Source organism: Lonchura striata, chromosome 19, assembly GCF_046129695.1.
Source record: "Lonchura striata isolate bLonStr1 chromosome 19, bLonStr1.mat, whole genome shotgun sequence".
Taxonomy (NCBI): Eukaryota; Metazoa; Chordata; class Aves; order Passeriformes; family Estrildidae; genus Lonchura; species Lonchura striata.
In genome coordinates, this window is record NC_134621.1 from 10,842,487 (window position 1) to 10,863,466 (window position 20,980).

Consider the following 20,980-nt stretch of genomic DNA (forward strand, 5'->3'; position numbering starts at 1 on the left):
GCCCAAAATCAGCTTGGATGGATCTAAAATCAACCTGGACAGGTCCAAAATCAGCCTGGATGGGCCCAGAATCAGCCTGGATGGGCCCAGAATCAGCCTGGTGGGATCCAAAATCAGCTTGGATGGATCTAAAATCAACCTGGACAGGTCCAAAATCAGCCTGGCTGGACCCAAAATCAGCTTGGATGGGCCCAAAATCATCCTGCAGAGTTCCAAAATCAGCCTGGATGGACCCAATATCAGCCTGGATGGATCCAAAATGAGCCTGAAGGGACCCGAAATCAGCCTGGACAGGCCCAAAATCAGCTGGGAGGATGATCAGCCTGGATGGATCTAAAATCAACCTGGACAGGTCCAAAATCAACCCAGATGGACCCAAAATCAACCCAGATGGACCCAAAATCAGCCTGGATGGACCCAAAATCAGCCTGGATAGGCCCAAAATCAGCCTGGATGGACCCAATATCAGCCTGGATGGATCCAAAATCAGCCTGAAGGGACCCAAAATCAGCCTGGACAGGCCCAAAATCAGCTGGGAGGATGATCAGCCTGGATGGATCTAAAATCAACCTGGACAGGTCCAAAATCAACCCAGATGGACCCAAAATCAGCCTGGATGGACCCAAAATCAGCCTGGATGGACCCAAAATCAGCCTGGATAGGCCCAAAATCAGCCCGGAGGGACTCGAAATCAGCCTGGATGGATCCAAAACCAGCCTGGATGGATCCAAAATGAGCCTGGACAGATCCAAAACCAGCCTGGATGGATCCAAAACCAACCTGGACGGATCCAAAACCAGCTGTCCGACCCCACAGATCCTTCAGCAGGAATCATGGCAAGGTTTGGGTTGGAAGGGACCTCAAAGATCAAGCCAGGGCCACCTTCCACTATCCCAGGCTGGAGCAGCCTGGCCTGGGGCACTTCCCGGATCCAGGTGCCTCCCCACCCTCACCGGGAGGAATTTCTCCCTAAACTGCAGCCGTTCTCCTCAGGAACGAGGTGCCAGGGCCAGAGCAGCAGGGGCACAGGGCAGGGAGCAGCAGAGCACGGGGAGAGCCCGGCACGTTTGAGAGGTGCCAGCAGCTCTCGAAAGGCTCGGCAGCTCCTCCAGCCCCGCTCCGGGTTTGGGATGCCTTCCTCCTCTTCAGGTTTGTGATCCCTTCTTCCTCCTCTCCAAATCTGTTATCCCTTCTAGCTCCTCTCCAGGCTTGTGATCCCTACCTCCCTCCTCTCCAGGTCTGTTATCCCTTCCTCCTCCTCGCCATGTTTGTGATCCCTTCCTCCTCCTCTCCAGGTTTGTGATCCCTTCCTCCTCTCCAGGTTTGTTATCCCTTCCTCCTCCTCTCCATGTTTGTGATCCCTTCCTCCTCCTTTCCAGGTTTGTTACTCATTCCTCCCTTCTCCCCAGCTCTCTCCAGGTTTGTGATCCTTTCCAGCTCCGTTCCAGGTTTGTGATCCTTTCAAGTTCCGTTCCAGGTTTGTGATCCTTTCCTCCCATCTCTCCAGGTTTGTTTTTCCTTCCTCCTTCCTCTCCAGGTCTGTTATCCCTTCCTCTCTCCTCTGCAGGTTTGTTTTCCCTTCCAGCTCCTCTCCAGGTCTGTTATCCCTTCCTCTCTCCTCTCCAGGTCTGTTTTCCCTTCCAGCTCCTCTCCAGGTCTGTTATCCCTTCCTCTCTCCTCTCCAGGTCTGTTTTCCCTTCCAGCTCCATTCCAGGTTTGTTTTCCCTTCCTCCTCCTCTCCACCCAGCCCAGCTCTGCCGGGGTGGACGCTGCCAGCCGTGCTGTGCCCCTGCTGGGAGGAGCAGGACAGTCCCCAGTGCCCAAAATCCCAGAGTCTGGAGGAGCTGCATGATTGATGCCCCCAAGAGGCAGCAGTGCCAGGAAGGGTTTTCCTGGGAGCTCTGCCAGGAGCAGGAATGCCAGGACTCGGGGGTAGCAGGATGCCAAGAGGACCAGGAGCCTTCCCTGCCACCAATTCCAGCGTCCCTGCCTGGCAGGGATGGCACACAAAGCCACCAGATGCTTCCCAGCAGCTGCTCCCACCATGGGATGCTGCTTTTAGGGAAAATCCCAGCATTTCCCTGTGCCAGGGATCCTGTCTGGAAGCAGCTCTCAGGTGGGACAGCAGCAGGAGGAGGAGGAGGAGGAGATGAAGGAATCCTGCAGGGAGCCACGGAGACACCAGGCAGGGGCACTGGGAAGAGGAGGGTGGAGATTCCACCATTCCTGCTGCCAGCTCCAAGGAAAGGGATTTACCAGGCTGAGGTTTCCCTCATCTCCCCCTGATTTACACATCCCCAGCTCCCAGCCTTATCCCGTTTCTCCTGTCCTCTCCTCTGGAACTCCCCACAGCAAAGCAGCTGCCAGTGCTGAGCTGAGCATCCCCAGGGATGCTTAACAGGGAGAAGGGAGCAGGATGAACACCCCAAAATCCCTGGCTGCACTCCTGAGAGGCAGCAGCACCCACTGGGACACTCAGCTGCCTCTCCCCAGCTCCAGTGATCCCAGAGAGGCAAAAACCACGGAGCCACTGCGGGACCATCAGCACCAGAAACCTTTTCTCACATCTGGCCAGCACAGCGTGAGGAAAACGCAGCAGCACCAGGAATTTCTTCCACTCCCTTTGCCACCCTTGTGCTTCCAGGCAGGTTTCATCAATCCATGGATCTCCAACCCCCCCCAGCACGGGACAAGGTGGGACAGCCAAGCTCCAAGAGGCAAAGGAACACACAAAAAGCAGGACTGGGCCTTACCTGGCACTTTGGAACGTGGCAGACTCGGATTTCCCAATGGCCCCGAATCCAACTCCCACTGCCAGGCCCTCTGAAACAGCAGGGAAAAACCAGTAAGGACCAGTAAGGTGCAGCCCTGAGCCCACCAGCCCTCCTGCTGTGCTGCTGGGGGGAACAGGAGCCCAGCCCAGGGGGATCCTGGATTTGAATCCAGGAGAATTCAATCCAGCGCTGCCCAGGGATTCCCACTATGGACCCAAGCTGCTCTCCAGCACGGGGAGAAGGTTCTGGATTGATGAAGGAGAAAAGATCCCAATCCCCAGCAGCTGGAACGGGATTTCACCAAGGAGCCAAGCAGGGCAAAACAGCAAAGCTGCTCCAAAAGGCTCAGCCAAGCTTGGGGCATTCCAGAAGAACCAAAGCCCAGCTTCTCCCAGGAATCCCCCAGGAGCTGGGCTACACCAGGACCAGGCTCCCAGCAGTGCCCCCTCCCCTCTCTCTGTGCCCCAAAACCAGCACAACACCTGTAGGGACAGGCTCCAAAGCACAAGAAAAGCTAAATTCCATGAGAAAATTCCTGCCTTGCAGATTATTGTACATTACGGCTAATCCCATAATTTTAAATACAGTTAATCCCATAAACCACAAGGATAACAGCTGAAAAGCCTTCCCAGGGAAAAAAACAAAACAAAACAAAACAAACCCTGATTTCCAGAAAGCACCAAAGCCTCAATATTTTATCCCCCTTGGTTTAAAATCCCCATTTTTGGGGTTTTTCCAGCCTGGTGGCCTCGCTGCCCTCCCAGCAAGGGCTGGGGGGAATGTTCAGAGGACAGAACCAAAACTGGAGGGATTTTAGAGCCTCCAAGGAGGGGCTCAGGTGAGCATTCCAACAGGTGGGAAACTGGAGGAGGAGTCTCAGAGCTCTCAGGAGGGCACCATGTGCGTGTTTGTGGCCCTGAGAGTTCCCAGTTGCCTTGGAAACATCAGGAAAAGCAGAACTCCCCGGGATAATCACGACATCCCCATCCCTGAGCCCTCAACCAGAACACTTGGCAGCTCCTCAGAGCCTGGAGCCCAGGGCAGGGGCAAAACCAGAGCAGAACCAGCCCTAAAAGGGGGCTGGAGGGCAAGGAGATCCCAAAAATCCCCAAAAAATTGGCCCAAAAATCCCGCCGTGGGTTCCAGCTCCGGGAGGGGCACGGGTGGCACGTGCCACACCTGGGGGTCACACGTCCTGCCAGGTGCTCCCACTGTCCCCAGATGTGCCAGGCAGGAGCCAAAGCAGGGGCTGAGCCCTGCAGGGTGGGGGTGCCCTGGGGGGCTCAGCAGAACTGGGGCACAACCCTGGAAAATGGAATTTCCTGCCTGGGCTCCATCCGGCCACGGAGCCCCACCAATCCAGGCCGGGCACTGCTCCTCCCAAAAATCCCTCTGGAAGCGTGGCTCGCCCAGGGAGCAGCACGCAAAGGGAAAAAGCCCTTTTTTAGCAATTCCCCTTCCAAATGGTTGGTGTGAGGAGCAGAAATAGCTCTGGCAGAGGGGCGAGGCCACGGCGAGTCCCTGCTGCAGAGGGAAACCCACAATTGCTGAGAGCAGATCCCAAACCCGGGAGCAGATCCCAAACCCGGGAGCAGATCCCAAACACGGGAGCAGATCCCAGACCCGGGAGCAGATCCCAGACCCGGGAGCAGATCCCAGATCCGGGAGCAGATCCCAGACCCGGGAGCAGATCCCAAACCCGGGAGCAGATCCCAAACCCGGGAGCAGATCCCAGACCCGGGAGCAGATCCCAAACCTGGGAGCAGATCCCAGATCTGGGAGCAGATCCCAAACCCAGGAGCAGATCCCAGATCCAGGAGCAGATCCCAAACCCGGGAGCAGATCCCAGATCTGGGAGCAGATCCCAAACCCAGGAGCAGATCCCAGATCCAGGAGCAGATCCCAAACCCAGGAGCAGATCCCAAACCCGGGAGCAGATCCCAGATCCAGGAGCAGATCCCAAACCCGGGAGCAGATCCCAAACCCGGGAGCAGATCACAGATCCAGGAGCAGATCCCAAATCCGGGAGCAGATCCCAGATCCAGGAGCAGATCCCAAACCCGGGAGCAGATCCCAGATCCAGGAGCAGATCCCAAACCCAGGAGCAGATCCCAAACCCAGGAGCAGATCCCAGATCTGGGAGCAGATCCCAAACCCAGGAGCAGACCCCAAACCCGGGAGCAGATCCCAGATCTGGGAGCAGATCCCAGACCTGGGAGCAGATCCCAAACCCGGGAGCAGATCCCAAACCCAGGAGCAGATCCCAGAAGCAGGAACAGATCCCAGAAGCAGGAACAGATCCCAAACCTGGGAGCAGATCCCAAACCCGGGAGCAGATCCCAAACCCAGGAGCAGATCCCAAATCTGGGAGCAGATCCCAAACCCAGGAACAGATCCCAAACCCGGGAGCAGATCCCAAACACGGGAGCAGATCCCAAACACGGGAGCAGATCCCAGACCCGGGAGCAGATCCCAAACACAGGAGCAGATCCCAGATCTGGGAGCAGATCCCAAATCTGGGAGCAGATCCCAAACCCAGGAACAGATCCCAAACCCGGGAGCAGATCCCAAACCCGGGAGCAGATCCCAAACCCAGGAGCAGATCCCAGATCTGGGAGCAGATCCCAGACCCGGGAGCAGATCCCAGATCTGGGAGCAGATCCCAAACGCAGGAATAGATCCCAAACCTGGGAGCAGATCCCAAACCCGGGAGCAGATCCCAAACCCGGGAGCAGATCCCAGATCCGGGAGCAGATCCCAAACCTGGGAGCAGATCCCAAACCCAGGAGCAGATCCCAAACCCAGGAGCAGATCCCAAACCCGGGAACAGATCCCAAACGCAGGAACAGATCCCAAACGCAGGAACAGATCCCAAACCCGGGAGCAGATCCCAAACCCGGGAGCAGATCCCAGATCTGGGAGCAGATCCCAAACCCGGGAGCAGATCCCAAACCCTGGAGCAGATCCCAAATACGGGAGCAGATCCCAAATCTGGGAGCAGATCCCAAACCCAGGAGCAGATCCCAAACCCAGGAGCAGATCCCAGATCCAGGAGCAGATCCCAAACCCAGGAGCAGATCCCAAACCCGGGAGCAGATCCCAGATCCAGGAGCAGATCCCAAACCTGGGAGCAGATCCCAGATCCGGGAGCAGATCCCAGACCCGGGAGCAGATCCCAGACCCGGGAGCAGATCCCAAACCCAGGAGCAGATCCCAAACCCAGGAGCAGATCCCAAACCTGGGAGCAGATCCCAGATCCGGGAGCAGATCCCAGACCCGGGAGCAGATCCCAAACCCGGGAGCAGATCCCAGATCCGGGAGCAGATCCCAGACCCGGGAGCAGATCCCAGATCCAGGAGCAGATCCCAGATCCTGGAGCAGATCCCAGATCCAGGAGCAGATCCCAGACCCGGGAGCAGATCCCAAACCCAGGAGCAGATCCCAGATCCGGGAGCAGATCCCAGATCCAGGAGCAGATCCCAAATCCCTGCCACGGGAGGCAGCAGATGGTGCTGGGGAAGGGCTGAGCTGCTCGGGGAGGAGCTGCAGCGTGGGGGGACAGCTCGGGGGGAGGAGGAGGAGGAGGGGACACGGCAGCTGGGCCAGGTCCCCATGGCTGGGATGGAGCCAGATCCCAAATGAGCCAAGGATGGTCCCAGAGCGGCCAAGGAGCCACCCGGGCAGGTGTGGGGGCAGCAGGGGGACCCAGGGACAGCAGGGACAGCCCAGCAGCTGGGAGGGGAGGGGAGCTCGGATCCCATGGAGCAGGGATTGTGGGATGGAGCAGGAGTTGTGGGATGGAGCAGGGATTGTGGGATGGAGCAGGGATTCTGGGACACAGCAGGGACTGTGGGATGGAGCAGGGACTGTGGGATGGAGCAGAGATTGGGGGATGGAGCAGGGATTGTGGGATGGAGCAGGGATTTTGGGATGGAGCAGGGATTGTGGGATGGAGCAGGAGTTGTGGGATGGAGCAGGGATTGTGGGATGGAGCAGGGATTCTGGGACACAGCAGGGACTGTGGGATGGAGCAGGGATTATGGGATGGAGCAGGGATTGTGGGATGGAGCAGAGATTTTGGGATGGAGCAGGGATTGTGGGATGGAGCAGGGATTATGGGATGGAGCAGGGATTGTGGGATGGAGCAGGGATTGTGGGATGGAGCAGGGATTGTGGGATGGAGCAGAGATTTTGGGATGGAGCAGAGATTGTGGGATGGAGCAGGGATTATGGGATGGAGCAGGCATTGTGGGATGCTCTCAACCCAGTGCTGTGGTTTATTCTAAATATTTCATTTCCATCCTCCCACTGCTGCAGGCTCGGACAGCAGCTGGAGAACCAAAGAGCCCTGGGGAGTTTCTGGCTCTTGGCACCATCCTGGGCAGAGGAGTCCTAAAACCCTGGAACAATTTGTGTTGGAAGGATCTCCAAGCTCATCCAGTGCCACCCCTGCCATGGCAGGGACACCTTCCACTGTCCCAGGGGCTCCAAACCCTGTCCAACCTGGCCTCTGACACTTCCAGGGATCCAGGGGCCTCCCCACCCTCCCAGGCAGGAATTCCTTCCCAATATCTCCCCTAAATCCCGAGCCAGTGAAGAAGAAGGCAGGAATGGAAGGAAAAGCAGGATTTGTCAAAAATCTTCTTCCTACAAAACCCCCAGCTGTGCCTGAGGGGTTTTCAGGGCTCAGCAGAGGACAGTGCCTGCAGAACTCAGGGAAAACCAGCAGGAATTCAGGATTTAACAGCAGGAAATGCCTCTTTTTGGTGATAAAAAGGGAATTTAGCATGCTGAGAACCCCCTTTGCATGAGCGGGACTGTGGCTACCAGCACGGACACCCCGAGCTGATCCCAAAAAATCCATCCCTGTGATGAAACCGAGCCCAAAGACTTCCCAAATCCTGCAGGATCTGCACATCCCACAGCACTGGGACCCCCAGGTCCTGCCAGAGGGGCTCTGCAGCCCAGTCTCCTGCCTCGGCACAGGGAGGGAAGGTTTCTCCAGCTGCCGAGGTCTCATCCATTATTCATCCTGCTCTTGGAAGAGCTGTTAAGTTCCTAGTGGGAAATTAATCTTGCCATAATGAGGTTTGGATTTCTCCAAGAGTTTAAGCACTGCCACTCAGAGCTTTTTCCCTGCAGCCTGAAGCCCAGGGCCCTCCAGGAAACATCATTTTGCCATTATTGCTCAAGGATTAAGCAGATTTCCAAGGATTTGCCAGGTTTGTAGGTTCCCCCGCCGCCTGAGGGTTTGCGGGCATTCAGGTGGAATTTGGGAGGCGGGAGGAAATCCTGCTTATTCCTAATCCTGGTTTAACCCCCACGGGAGCCAGCCCATCCTCATCCCACCCTTTCCTCTTTTCTCCTCCTCCCACAAAAGCAAATCCTCATTTCAATCCTCAGTTCAGTTCCATGGAGCTGCAGCAGCTGAGCAGGAGCTGACAACTCAACCTCCACGTGAATTTAAAGAATTCCACCTGATTTGAAAGAACTCCATCTGGTTTTAAAGAACTCCACCTGGTTTTAGAGAATTCCTCCTGATTTTAAAGCATTCCACGTGATTTGAAAGAATTCCACCTGGTTTTTAAAAATTACACCTGGTTTTAAAGAATTCCACCTGATTTTAAGGCATTCCATCTGATTTGAAAGATCTCCACCTGATTTTAAAGAATTCCATCTAGTTTTAAAGAACTCCACCTGATTTTAAAGAATTCCACCCAATTTTAAAGAATTCCACCTGATTTTAAAGAACTCCACCCAATTTTAAAGAATTCCTCCTGATTTTAAAGCTTTACACCTAGTTTTAAAGCATTCCACCTGATTTGAAATAACTCCACCTGGTTTGAAAGAATTGCACCCAATTTTAAAGAATTCCACCCGGTTTTAAAGAACTCCACCTGGTTTGAAAGAACTCCACCTGGTTTTAAAGAATTACACCCAATTTGAAAGAATTACACCCAATTTTAAAGCATTCCACCTGATTTTAAAGAACTCCACCCAATTTTAAAGAATTCCACCTGGTTTTAAAGCATTCAAGCAACTGTCCAACATCCCAGAACTCCTCCATCCTGGAAATACTTCTCTGGAAGCAGAAAATTCTTTCCCAAATTACCCAAGCTGGACTGAGCTAAAAGCAGGGACTGACCCTGCTGGAACTGAGCTCTCCTGACCCCACAGCACCTGAATCCATCAGAGATATTTAAAGTTTCATTCCCAGCACGTAAATGCTTTCTCAGGCCACTGCTTTAATGTGACAGACCTGAGATCTGATGGGGACAAGGCAGGAAAGCAGCTCCCACATGCATATTTCAGTGGAATATTTCATTCCAGCTGGTGAAAATCCTGGATTTAATTGCCTTTTGTCACCTTTGTGCCTGCTGCTGCTGACAAAACACCGATGTGTTATCAGTGCCTGTCACTGGCTGCCTCCAAATGAGTTTTTGACAGATGAGCTGGTGACAGGGGGACATCAGAGACCCACCCTGTCCCTTCCTTACCAGCCTGAGGCTGGCAGGAAAACTTCCCAGCCTGGAAAACGTGGAATTTCCTTCAGCTGCTCCCAGTGCAGAGCCTCCAGCTGCCTGGGAGGAGTGGGGAGAGCCCTGAGGAGCAGAGCCAAAACCAGCCTGAGAGCAGCAGCCAAGCCTGGGGGTGTCACCTGAGCCCTGGGGTGTCACCTGGAGCCCTCACTGAGAGCAGCACTGAAACCTGGGGGTGTCACCCGCATCCTTCACCTGAGAATGTCACCTGAACCCTGGGGGTGTCACCTGTGTCCTACACTGAGAGCAGCACTGAAACCTGGAGGTTTCACCTGAGAATGTCACCTGAACCCTGGGGATGTCACCTGGAGCCATGGGGGTGTCACCTGGAGCCCTCACTGAGAGCAGCACCCAAACCTGAGGGTGTCACCTGCATCTTTCACCTGAGAAGTCACCTGTGTCCTTCACCTGAGGGCATCACCCAGATCTGATAATGTCATCAGAGCCCCAGGGATGTCACCTGTGTCCCTCACTGAGAGTAGCACCCAAACCTGGAGGTGTCACCTGTGTCCCTCACCGAGAGCACACCCAGAGCTGGTGGTGGCACCTGGATCTTTCACCTGAGAATGTCACCTGTGTCCTTCACCTGAGGGCATCACCCAGACCTGAGAATGTCATCTGAGCCCTGGGGGTGTCACCTGAGCCCCGGGGGTGTCACCCGTGTCCCTCACCGAGAGCAGCAGCCATGGCTAGGGATGTCACCTGCATCTCTCCCCTGTGAATGTCACCTGTGTCCTTCACCTGAGGGCATCCCACATGGCTGGGGATGTCACCTGGGGACGTCCCAGCCCTGCTGGGGATGTGACAATTAACAGGACGTTAACGAGTCAGTGCCGTGGGACGTTCTGGAACGTTCTGGAACGTTCTGGATGGAGAACGCTCCCAGCTCTGTCTCCATCCCCTCGGACCTCTCTCCTCCCCCTGCTCAGGGGCCATCCCCACTCATCCCTGACTCCCTCTGGAATTCCCCCCGGAGCTGCCACGGGAGCCAATCCCAGAAAATCCGGATTTTCTCCCCAGAGCAGAAAATCCATGGACGTTGCGATGTGCACCTTTCCACCCCTCTGAGGCAGCCCCAGGGCCAGCACCCTGCTCCAGTGCCCTGAAATTCCATTGAATTGCTGCCCACGAGCTCCCTGTCCCCACCAACACCCCATTCCTGCATCTTCCTTGGGATGCAACACCTTTTCCTCCTTTTCCTTACTAAAAAGGAGCCCTTCCAGTGGGAATGGGGGGTGCTCCAAGTGCCCGGGAGCAGCCAGGAATAGGCAGGGCAGGAGGGATGTTGGAATTCCAGGAAGAGGCATCACCCAGACGAGGCACAGATTAATGGGTGCAGCTAAACCGGCTCCTGCTCTCACGCTCTGCTGAGCCCCGGCGGGTTCCCAAATCCTCATTAAAATCAACAATTGGAAAACAGCCTCAATTTCAACAGCCCCACGAAAATAAAAAAAAAAAAAAACAAAACAAACCCATCACTCCAAATGAATGTTCCCAGCCCTGTAATGGATCTGGGAGCATATTCATACAAATAATCAGCGCCGTTCATAATTGAGATGCAATCTGGCGCTCATTGCCCTTCCCTCGGGAGGCCGAGGGCCTGTCCCAGGAGGGTGAATCCAATCAATTTTTGCTAATGACAAAGCAAGCAGCCTGGAAATCACCTCCTTTCCCAGGAACTGCAATCTGGCAGCCCAGCACGGAGCCCCAGCGCTGCTGCCATGAGCAGCCCCCTCCCTTCTCCCCAGCCCCCTCCTGCCAGGGGCTGCTCCAGCTCGGCACAGGGGGTGGCCGGGCTCTGCCGGACCCTCCTGGGGCTGCTCGGAGCTTCCAAAAGCTGCAGCGCCCGGAACTGCAGCTGGGAACAGCAGGGATGCACCAGCACCGCTGAGGGAGCTCGGCTGGGAGGTGGCAAAGCCCAGGGGTGAGGCACAAAGCCCATGGGTCAGGCACAAACCCCACAAATCAGGCACAAACCCCTCAGGTGCTGAGGGAGCTCACCTGGGAGGTGTCAAAGCCCAGGGGTGAGGCACAAAGCCCATGGGTCAGGTAAAAACCCCACAGGTGAGATAAAAACCCCATGGTCAGGTACAAAACCCCCTGGGAGCTGAGGGAGCTCACCTGGGAGGTGTCAAAGCCCAGGGGTGAGACACAAACCCTATGGGTCAGATAAAAACCCCACAGAACAAGTACAAACCCAATGGGTCAGGCACAAACCCCACAGATCAGGCACAAACCCCATGGGTCAGGTAAAAACCCCACAGAACAAGTACAAACCCAATGGATCAGGCACAAACCTCACAGATCAGGCACAAACCCCATGGGTCAGGTAAAAACCCCACAGAACAAGTACAAACCCCATGGATCAGGCACAAACTCCATGGATCAAGTACAAACCCCACAGATCAGGCACAAACCCCTCAGGTGCTAAGGGAGCTCACCTGGGAGGTGTCAAAGCCCAGGGGTGAGGCACAAACCCCATGCGTCAGATAAAACCCCACAGGTCAGGCACAAACCCCACAAATGAGGCACAAACCCCATGGGTCAGGCACAAACCCCCAGATCAGGCACAAACTCGATGGGTCAGATAAAAACCCCACAGAACAGGCACAAACCCCATGGGTACCCCATGGGTGAGGTACAAACCCCAGGAGTGAGGCACAAACCCCACAGATCAGGCACAAACCCCACAAATGAGATACGAACCCCAAAATGAGACACAAACCCCACAAATGAGGCACAAACTCCATGGATCAGGCACAAACCCCACAAATGAGATACAAACCCCACAGATCAAATACAAACCCCACAAATCAGGCACAAACCCCAAAATGAGGCTGGAGGGGTGTGGAATGTTCCTCCTGTGCAATGTTCAGCATCCCTTATTTCCCCATTTTCCCTCTCTTTCACCATGCTTCTGCCTAGCTGATTTTATTTCCCCATTTCCCCTCTTTCTCACCAAGATCCTGCTTGCTTTCTGTCACTATATTCATATTTTCCCTCTTTCTCACTACTCTCCTGCTTCCTTTGTGTCTCTATATTCCTATTTCCCTCTTTCTCACTAGGATCCTGCTTCCTTTGTGTCATAATTTTCCTAATTCCCTCTTTTTCACTACAATCCTGCTTCATTTGTGTCATAATTTTCCTATTTCCCTCTTTTTCACCAGGATCCTGCTTCCTTTGTGTCACTATATTCTCATTTCCCCTTTTCCTCACTAGGGCCCTGCTTGCTTTCTGTCACTATTTTCCCTCTTTTTCACCAGGATGCTGCTTCCTTTGTGTCTCTATATTCCTATTTTCCCTCTTTTTCACCATGATCCTGCTTCTTTTGTGTCAGTTTTCCTATTTCCCTCTTTCTCACTAGGATCCTGCTTCCTTTGTGTCATAATTTTCCTATTTCCCTCTTTTTCACTACAATCCTGCTTCTTTTGTATCACAACTTTCTTATCTACCCTCTTTTTTACTACAATCCTGCTTCATTTGTGTCATAATTTTCCTATTTCCTTCTTTTTCACCAGGATGCTGCTTCCTTTGTGTCTCTATATTCCTATTTCCCTCTTTCTACTAGGATCCTGCTTGCTTTGTGTCTCTATATTCCTATTTCCCTCTTTTTCACTACAATCCTTCTTCTTTTGTGTCAAAATATTCCTAATTCCCTCTTTTTCACCAGGATCCTGCTTCCTTTGTGCCTGTATATTCCTATTTCCTTCTTTCTCACTAGGGCCCTGCTTGCTTTCTGTCACTATATTCCCTCTTTTTCACCAGGATCCTGCTTCATTGTGTCTCTATATTCCCATTTTTCCTCTTTCTCACTAGGATTCTGCTTCCCTTATTTAACTATTTTCACACTTTTCCACTCGATTCCCACTCCCCTTATTTGGTCTGTGCTGGTTTCCAGGTTGTTTATTCTGTTCATCTCTCACATGTTCTGCTGCCCTGCCCAGCTCTGTCCTGCAGGGCAGCGTGTGGGGCTCTGCCCTCAGTGGGATGTGACAAACATTAAATACCAGAAACTCCCTGGGCTGCATTTACAAGAACGTGCCAATATCTGTCACCTACGTTGGACAGTGTGTCCCCAGCCTGAACCAACAGAAAAATGCCAACACCATAGTGAGACATGGAGGGCACGAAGAAGGAGAAAAAGGACAAGGCACACCCAATTTCCTCCAGCTTGTCCCCTTTGGACCCCTCATCTAGAATCCTAAAATTTTACTTTTGCACCCGTGCCACACCTAATTATTACTGATATCAAACACTCAGAGCTGGTAATTGATCCTGTAAGATTGAAAACTCTTTTCCATGGACAGAGATCACAGCCAGTGTCTCTGGGGGCTCTGTCCAGGGGTTTCCTGACCCCTGCCAGGGTCCCAGACCTGCTAGGGCAGCCAGAGGCATTCCCTGGATTCCCACACCCCAAAACGCCACAAGGCAGTGCCAAAGCAGGGCAGTGCCTCTTGCTGCCACCTCCAAATTCAATCCCAAGGGGAAGGAACTTGGCTGCTGCCACCTGGGCGTGCAGGAATCCTCCCCCCAAGCCAGAGCAGCTTCCAGGAGCCTCAGTCACCCTTCCCAGAGCTGTCAGCACCTCCAAGGGTCTCCTTCCCACCTTTTGGCCCTCCCTGGCAGGGATTTGTTCCCTATTCAGCTCACAGGTTCTGCCCTGCTCCTCCTCATTAAAAATAAATCAATCCCAGCTCGTTAATGGATTCGTGGCACTGGGAACTGGAGAGGAAACCTCTGTGAGGTTTGGGGTGAGCAGGGCACGCCAGTGCCACCTCACCCTGTGACCTGGTGGCTCTGCCACGTCCCTTTACTCCTTCCAGACCCCTCTGCTCAGGAGTGGAGGCAGAAACTTGGGGAAAATCCTGGAGGGGTTGGGCTGGATGCAAAAACTTGGGAAAAATCCTGGAGGGGTTGGACTGGATGAAAAAACTTGGGAAAAATCCTGGAGGGGTTGGGCTGGAGGCAGAATCTTGGGAAAAATCCTGGAGGGGTTGGATTAGAGGCAGAATCTTGGGAAAAATCCTGGAGGGGTTGGATTGGAAGCAGAATCTTGGGAAAAATCCCAGAGGGGTTGGGCTGGAGGCAGAGGAGTGAGGCTGTGCCTGCAGGGAGCAAAGGATAACCCTGGGATGGGCTCAGGCTGGGTCCACCCAGCTCTGCCCAGCACAGCAGAAAGAAAATCGGGAATTTCAGGTTTCCTTGGCAACGTGCTGGGGCTGGAAGCATCCCCTGTGTCTGGCTGGCAGCAGCCTGTCCTGGCTGGATGCCCCGGGGCAGGCACGGGACAGGTCCCTGCTGTCACCTGGGTGGGGTTGGAGGGTGGGGAACACACATTTCCCACCAGCCAGGGGCAAGCAAGGCAGGAATTGTCACCACCGACACCTGCAACCCCTCGCTGCCTCAGGAAGGACAGGGAGGGACTGCCACAGGGAGGGACACCAGGTCTGCCTGAGCCACCAGAAGTCCCCATAGGATCCCTGTGACTCCTCTGAGCGAGCTGGGAAGGGGCTGGAGAACTCCTGAGGGAGCTGGGAAGGGGCTGGAGAACTCCTGAGGGAGCTGGGAAGGGGCTCAGCCTGAGAAAAGGGGGATCAGGGGGGACCTTGTGGCTCTGCACAAACCGTGACAGGAGGGGACAGCTGGAGGGTCAGGGTCTGCTCCAGGGAACAGGGACAGGAGGAGAGGGAACGGCCTCAGGCTGGGCCAGGGCAGCTCAGGGTGGAGAATTCTCCTTGGGAAGGGTGGCCAGGCCTTGGAATGGGCTGCTGGAGTCCCCAGCCCTGCAGGCATCCAGGGAGGGGCTGGATGGCAGAAACCCAGCCTGGTTCAGGAGCTCCGTGTGCTGGAAAAGTCTCTCCTCCAGCCCGAGCTCCCAAAGAAAGGCTCAGCAGTCTCTGTTGTTGGTCTCAAGGCAGTTTATTGCAAGTTATCTAAAAGATTTTCTCCTGGGGCTGCTGTGGTTTGCTCAGAGCTCAGGCAGAGGCACACACACACCCTGACATCCTCTCTGACCCCGACTGCTTCTTCTCTCCCTGCCAGGGCTGCTGCTGTCTTTTATATGGGACATTACGTGTGACATGGTTACAGTTTTACCAATGCCTATTACCTATATTAAATGGTGCTTTTCTATCTTTTATATGTACATTACGTGTGACATGGTTACAGTTTTTCCCAATGCCCATTACCTATATTAAATGGTGATTTTCTATCTTTTATATGGTACATTACGTGTTACATGTTTACAGTTTTCCCCAATGCCTATTACCTATATTAAATGGTGATTTTCTATCTTTTATATGGTACATTACGTGTGACATGGTTACAGTTTTTCCCAATGCCTATTACCTATATTAAATGGTGCTTTTCTATCTTTTATATGTACATTACGTGTGACATGGTTACAGTTTTTCCCAATGCCCATTACCTATATTAAATGGTGATTTTCTATCTTTTATATGGTACATTACGTGTTACATGTTTACAGTTTTCCCCAATGCCTATTACCTATATTAAATGGTGATTTTCTACTCTAAACCAATCTGTGAGTGCCAACATCACCAAGAACATGGAGGTAAGGAAGGAGAAAGAGGAGGAACAGGATCGGCCTACATTCCTCCATCTTAAAATCTCTGACTCCCATGTACAAAGTAAAAACCTCCCTGTACAGGTGCTAAAACCCCCCTGTACAATACTAAAAAAATTTCCCCTCTACTTTGTGACTACCTCTCCTATAATATCTAAACTTTTGTGACTGTTTGTTCCACCTGCAAAGTTGGTAACTCATTCCATGGCTCAAACCCAAAATCACAGCTGTTTCCAGCTGCCTGCCAGGGTCTCAAATGCTTCTGACCAGGACCTGGAACCTCCAAAAATGTCTGAGGGACATTTGGAGTTCCAACACCTGGAGGTGGCACCCAGGGCTGGGGACAAGGGGGGCACCGGGCACAGCTCGGACTGAGCTTGGTGAGCTTCCCCAACCTCACAGCTCTGCAATTCCGAGCCCCCAGGGTGTGAGGCTGAGCAGAACAGAGCCTTGGTCCTCTCCTGGAGCACCAGGGGCTCCTGCAGCCATGCAGCCAGGCAGCAGAGCCAGCCCTGAGCGGGGAGCAGGGCAGAGCCCCCCGGGAGCATCCCTGGAGCTCCCGGGATCCAGCCCCGGAGGGTCCCTCCCCTCCCAGCACAAGGGGGAGGCTGCTCAGCTCACACCTCGCTAATTGTTATTTGTGATACAGCAGTAACATTTTAATTAATGTGAAATCTTCAGCCTAACAGCCACCCAAGGTACAAAGCTAAACCAGAATAAACAGGGCTTGATTAAATACATAATTAATGTTCTGCTAAAGCCGGCATGTATGAATATTAATTAGCAGCAAGAGTCTGCAGTTTGGCATCTCCTGTCATTATCAATTTATCCTTTCCATTGGCATTCCCAGCTTTGGAACAAATTATCCAACCTTTCCTGCACAAACACGCAGTGACTGTGGGAGGCTGGGCTGGGGCTTCCATTCTCTGCCCTCCACAAGAAGCTGCTCCCAGCCTGCAAACAAAGACAGAGGCACCGCCAGGACCCAGCCAGCTCAGCCCTAAAACGGGCTCCAAGGCCCTGAAACAATTCCCTGCTGGCAATAAATGGGGAGCTCGTCCCCCACCAGCAGGGATGGAGCTTGGGAAGGCAGGCAGAGGAAACTGAGGCAGAGTTTGGGGTGAGAGTGAGGATTCACAGCAGCTCAGAGCCCCACCAGGGCGGGCTGGATCCCCTCCTGCAGCATCCCAGCCTCTCCCAGGGATGCGGAGCTGTGGGAAGAGTTCTGGAGGCACAGGAAGGACAGAAAATCTCGGGAATGACAGAAAACCCTCGGGAATGACCCGGAAACCTCTTTGGGAGTACAGAGGGCTCCTGGGGAAGCAGAGGGAGCAGCAGAGCCAGGAGTTGCTGCCAGAGGAAGCTGGAGAAGAACAGGCTCTGGAGAGAGCCCTTTCAGTACATTTGAAGCACTTCAAAAAGCTGATTTTCCTTAGAAGAGCTTGTAAAAAAGATGGAGTGTGGCTTTTTACACAGGCAGCTGGTGATAGGACAAGGGGGAATGGTTTGAAAGGGAAAGAGGGAAGATCTCCATGAAATGTCAGGAACCAATTGCTCCCTGTGAGGCTGGGGAGTCCCTGGAATGGATTTCCCAGGGCAGCTGTGGCTGCTCCATCCCTGGAGGTGCCCAAGGCCAGCTTGGAGCACCCAGGGGCAATGGGAAGTGTCCCTGCCCATGGCAGGGGTGGCACTGGATGAGCTCTGAGGTCTTTTCCTGTGGGAACCCAGAGCTTCCCTCTGGCTGCCCTGGCAGGTCTGGGACCCCGGCACGGGTCAGAAATCCCCTGGACAGAGCCCCCAGAGACACTGTCTGTGATCTCTGTCCATGGAAAAGAGTTTTCAATCTTACAGGATCAATTACCAGCTCTGAGTGTTTGATATCAGTAATAATTAAGTGTGGCATGGGTGCAAAAGTAAAATTTTAGGATTCTAGATGAGGGGTCCAAAGGGGACAAGCTGGAGGAAATTGGGTGTGCCTTGTCCTTTTTCTCCTTCTTCATGCCCTCCATTTCTCACTGTGGTGTTGGCATTTTTCTGTTGGTTCAGGCTGGGGACACACTGTCCAACGGAGGTGACAGATATTGGCACGTTCTTGTAAATGCAGCCCAGGGAGTTTCTGGTATTTAATGTTTGTCACATCCCACTGAGGGCAGAGCCCCACACGCTGCCCTGCAGGACAGAGCTGGGCAGGGCAGCAGAACATGTGAGAGATAAACAGAATAAACAACCTGGAAACCAGCACAGACCAATTCTGGCTTCTGCTTTGGCAGGGGGCTGACAGACAGAGACTTTTACAATCTCGGGATCATCAATAGCTCAGATTCTGACACTTTCCCACCCAAAGCATTCCAGGACTCCCTGAGGAGGAGGGGGTGATGTTCCAGGGCTCAGAGCACCCCCAGCAGCAGGAGTGCTCACCCTGGAGGAGCCTGTGCTAATTTCAATTAAATCCCACTTCACTCACGCCCGTGCCAGCCTTTCCTCTGGCAGGGCTGCTGGTGGAGGCAGAGTTTCCTGCCTTTCCAAACCCTGCCTGCAGCTGGCACCCCGCTGCTTTCTCTGGGAGAGCAGAGGGAATTCAGAGCCCCAGAGTGCTGCTCACCTGTCGGAATCTGAGATGAGCCCTCAGTGGGATGTGACAAACATTAAATACCAGAAACTCCCTGGGCTGCATTTACAAGAACGTGCCAATATCTGTCACCTACGTTGGACAGTGTGTCCCCAGCCTGAACCAACAGAAAAATGCCAACACCACAGTGAGACATGGAGGGCATGAAGAAGGAGAAAAAGGAAAAGGCACACCCAATTTCCTCCATCTCGTCCCCTTTGCACCCCTCATCTAGAATCCTAAAATTTTACTTTTGCACCCGTGCCACACTTAATTATTACTGATATCAAACACTCAGAGCTGGTAATTGATCCTGTAAGATTGGAAACTCTTTTCCATGGACAGAGATCACAGCCAGTGTCTCTGGGGGCTCTGTCCAGGGGGTTCCTGACCCCTGCCAGGGTCCCAGGGCAGGCAGGGCAGCCAGAGGGAAGCCCTGGGTTCCCACACTCACCTGATTTATCCACAGATTTCTCAGGGCACCAGGGCAGCTGGCAGCCTGTGCCCTGTGGGGAGGCTCAGGTGTCACCTCTGTCATTTGGGACTGGAGGTGATTTTGGACAAATCCCCACGGACAGGAGGGTGTGCCTCAGGGCTCTGGCGTTGCTGAGCAGCCCCAGTGTCACCAGCAGCAGCGGGGGCTGCAGGACAGCCCCTGGGGAGAGCAGGAGGGGATTTGGGGGTGGGAGCTCAGCAGGGACAGAGCAGCCCTGGCTGAGCCCCAGCAGGGCCTTGTTGGAACTCAAAATGTCCCTCAGACATTTTTGGATGTTCCGAGCCCAGGTCAGAAGCATTTGAGACCCTGGCAGGCAGCTGGAAGCAGCTGTGATTTTGGGTTTGAGCCATGGAATGAGTTACCAACTTTGCAGGGAGAACAAGAAGTCACAAAAGTTTAGATATTAGAGTAGAAGTAGTCACAAAGTAAAGGGAAGAATTTTTGAGTGCTGTACAGGGGAGTTTTGGATTTGGGCCTGCCCTATTCCTCCACTTTCTCCTTCCTCACCTCCATGTTCTTGGTGATGTTGGCACTCACAGATTGGTTTAGAGTAGAAAAGCACCATTTAATATAGGTAATAGGCATTGGGAAAAACTGTAACCATGTCACACGTAATGTACCATATAAAAGATAGAAAATCACCATTTAATATAGGTAATAGGCATTGGGGAAAACTGTAACCATGTCACACGTAATGTCCCATATAAAAGATAGAAAATCACCATTTAATATAGGTAATAGGCATTGGGAAAAACTGTAACCATGTCACACGTAATGTACATATAAAAGATAGAAAATCACCATTTAATATAGGTAATAGGCATTGGGAAAAACTGTAACCATGTCACACGTACTGTCCCATATAAAAGACAGCAGCAGCCCTGGTGGGGAGAGAAGAAGCAGTCGGGGTCAGAGAGGATGTCAGGGTGTGTGTGTGCCTCTGCCTGAGCTCTGAGCAAACCACAGCAGCCCCAGGAGAAAATATTTTAGATAACTTGCAAGAAACTGCCTTGAGACCAACAACAGAGACTGCAGAGCCTTTCTTTGGAAGCTCGGGCTGGAGGAGAGACTTTTCCAGCACACGGCGCCACCCCCGACCCAGGGTGAGCCCCACTCTCACCTCTCTGGGGGTGAAGGTTGCTGGTGTGGCCTGTGAGATGTGAGGGAGGGTTTGAGACCCTCGGTGACCCTGCAGAGGTGGCTTTGTGCTCCTGGAGCAGCAGGGACAGGGCAGCTTTAACCTTCTGGTGCCGCTTTGGTCACCCCTCTGCAGAGCTGTCTCCTCCTGTGGTGACAGCAGGAATCAGGGAGGTGCCACCTGCCTCTTCGCCCCCTGACCCCTCGTCTGAGGGATGAAATCCAATTCCACTTCACTCAGTGCAGACATTTCCCCTTTTTTTTGAGTGTGTGGTTAATTTAAAGCTCCTTCCTCACCTCTCCTGCCAGGCACCTTCCTCTCCCAGCAACACCTGGAGCTGAACCGCAGCACCCAAATGATCCCACTCCAATTAATTCAAAAAAGAGGGATGAGGAGGGAGAAATGTTTTGCTGCTGATGACAAACTGGAGCAGGTTCATGCCCAGGAACAGCTCGTGCTGGTGATGCAAGAAGAGCAGCAAATCATTAACTCCCAGCTTCTTATCAGGATAACCCAGCCCCAGGCAGCTGCCTGCCCCAGGGGGCACAGCGAGCACCCAAAGGTGCCCACAGCCAGCTGGAAGGAGGCAATTCCCAGCCCAGGATCACCAGGAGGCTGGAAGGGAGGAGGAGGAAGCAGCCAGGAGCTCTGCGTGTGTTCCCTTGGATTTTGTCACTGCCAGGGAAAGCCAGGAGCTGGGATTCCACACCCACCGTGGAAGGGCATCCCAGGGGGATTGAGCATGGATGTCCTGGCACTGCAGAAAGTCACTCCCAACGTCACCAGGCACAAGGGGAGGTGTGGGGGTCCAAGGGAGCCCCGAGCCCAGCAGCTCCACA

The 20,980-nt window shown here is 53.6% G+C and overlaps 1 protein-coding gene across 1 annotated transcript in view; it reads right to left on the reverse strand.

The window, feature by feature from the left end:
* SLC39A11 (solute carrier family 39 member 11) overlaps window positions 1-20,980 on the reverse strand; it is a 91,791-nt gene that overhangs the window by 21,737 nt on the left and 49,074 nt on the right. Inside the window, exon 7 of the mRNA XM_077787397.1 lies at window positions 2,754-2,823. Within this exon, the coding sequence (XP_077643523.1) occupies window positions 2,754-2,823 (70 nt within the window). The remainder of the gene's footprint in view (window positions 1-2,753; window positions 2,824-20,980) is intronic.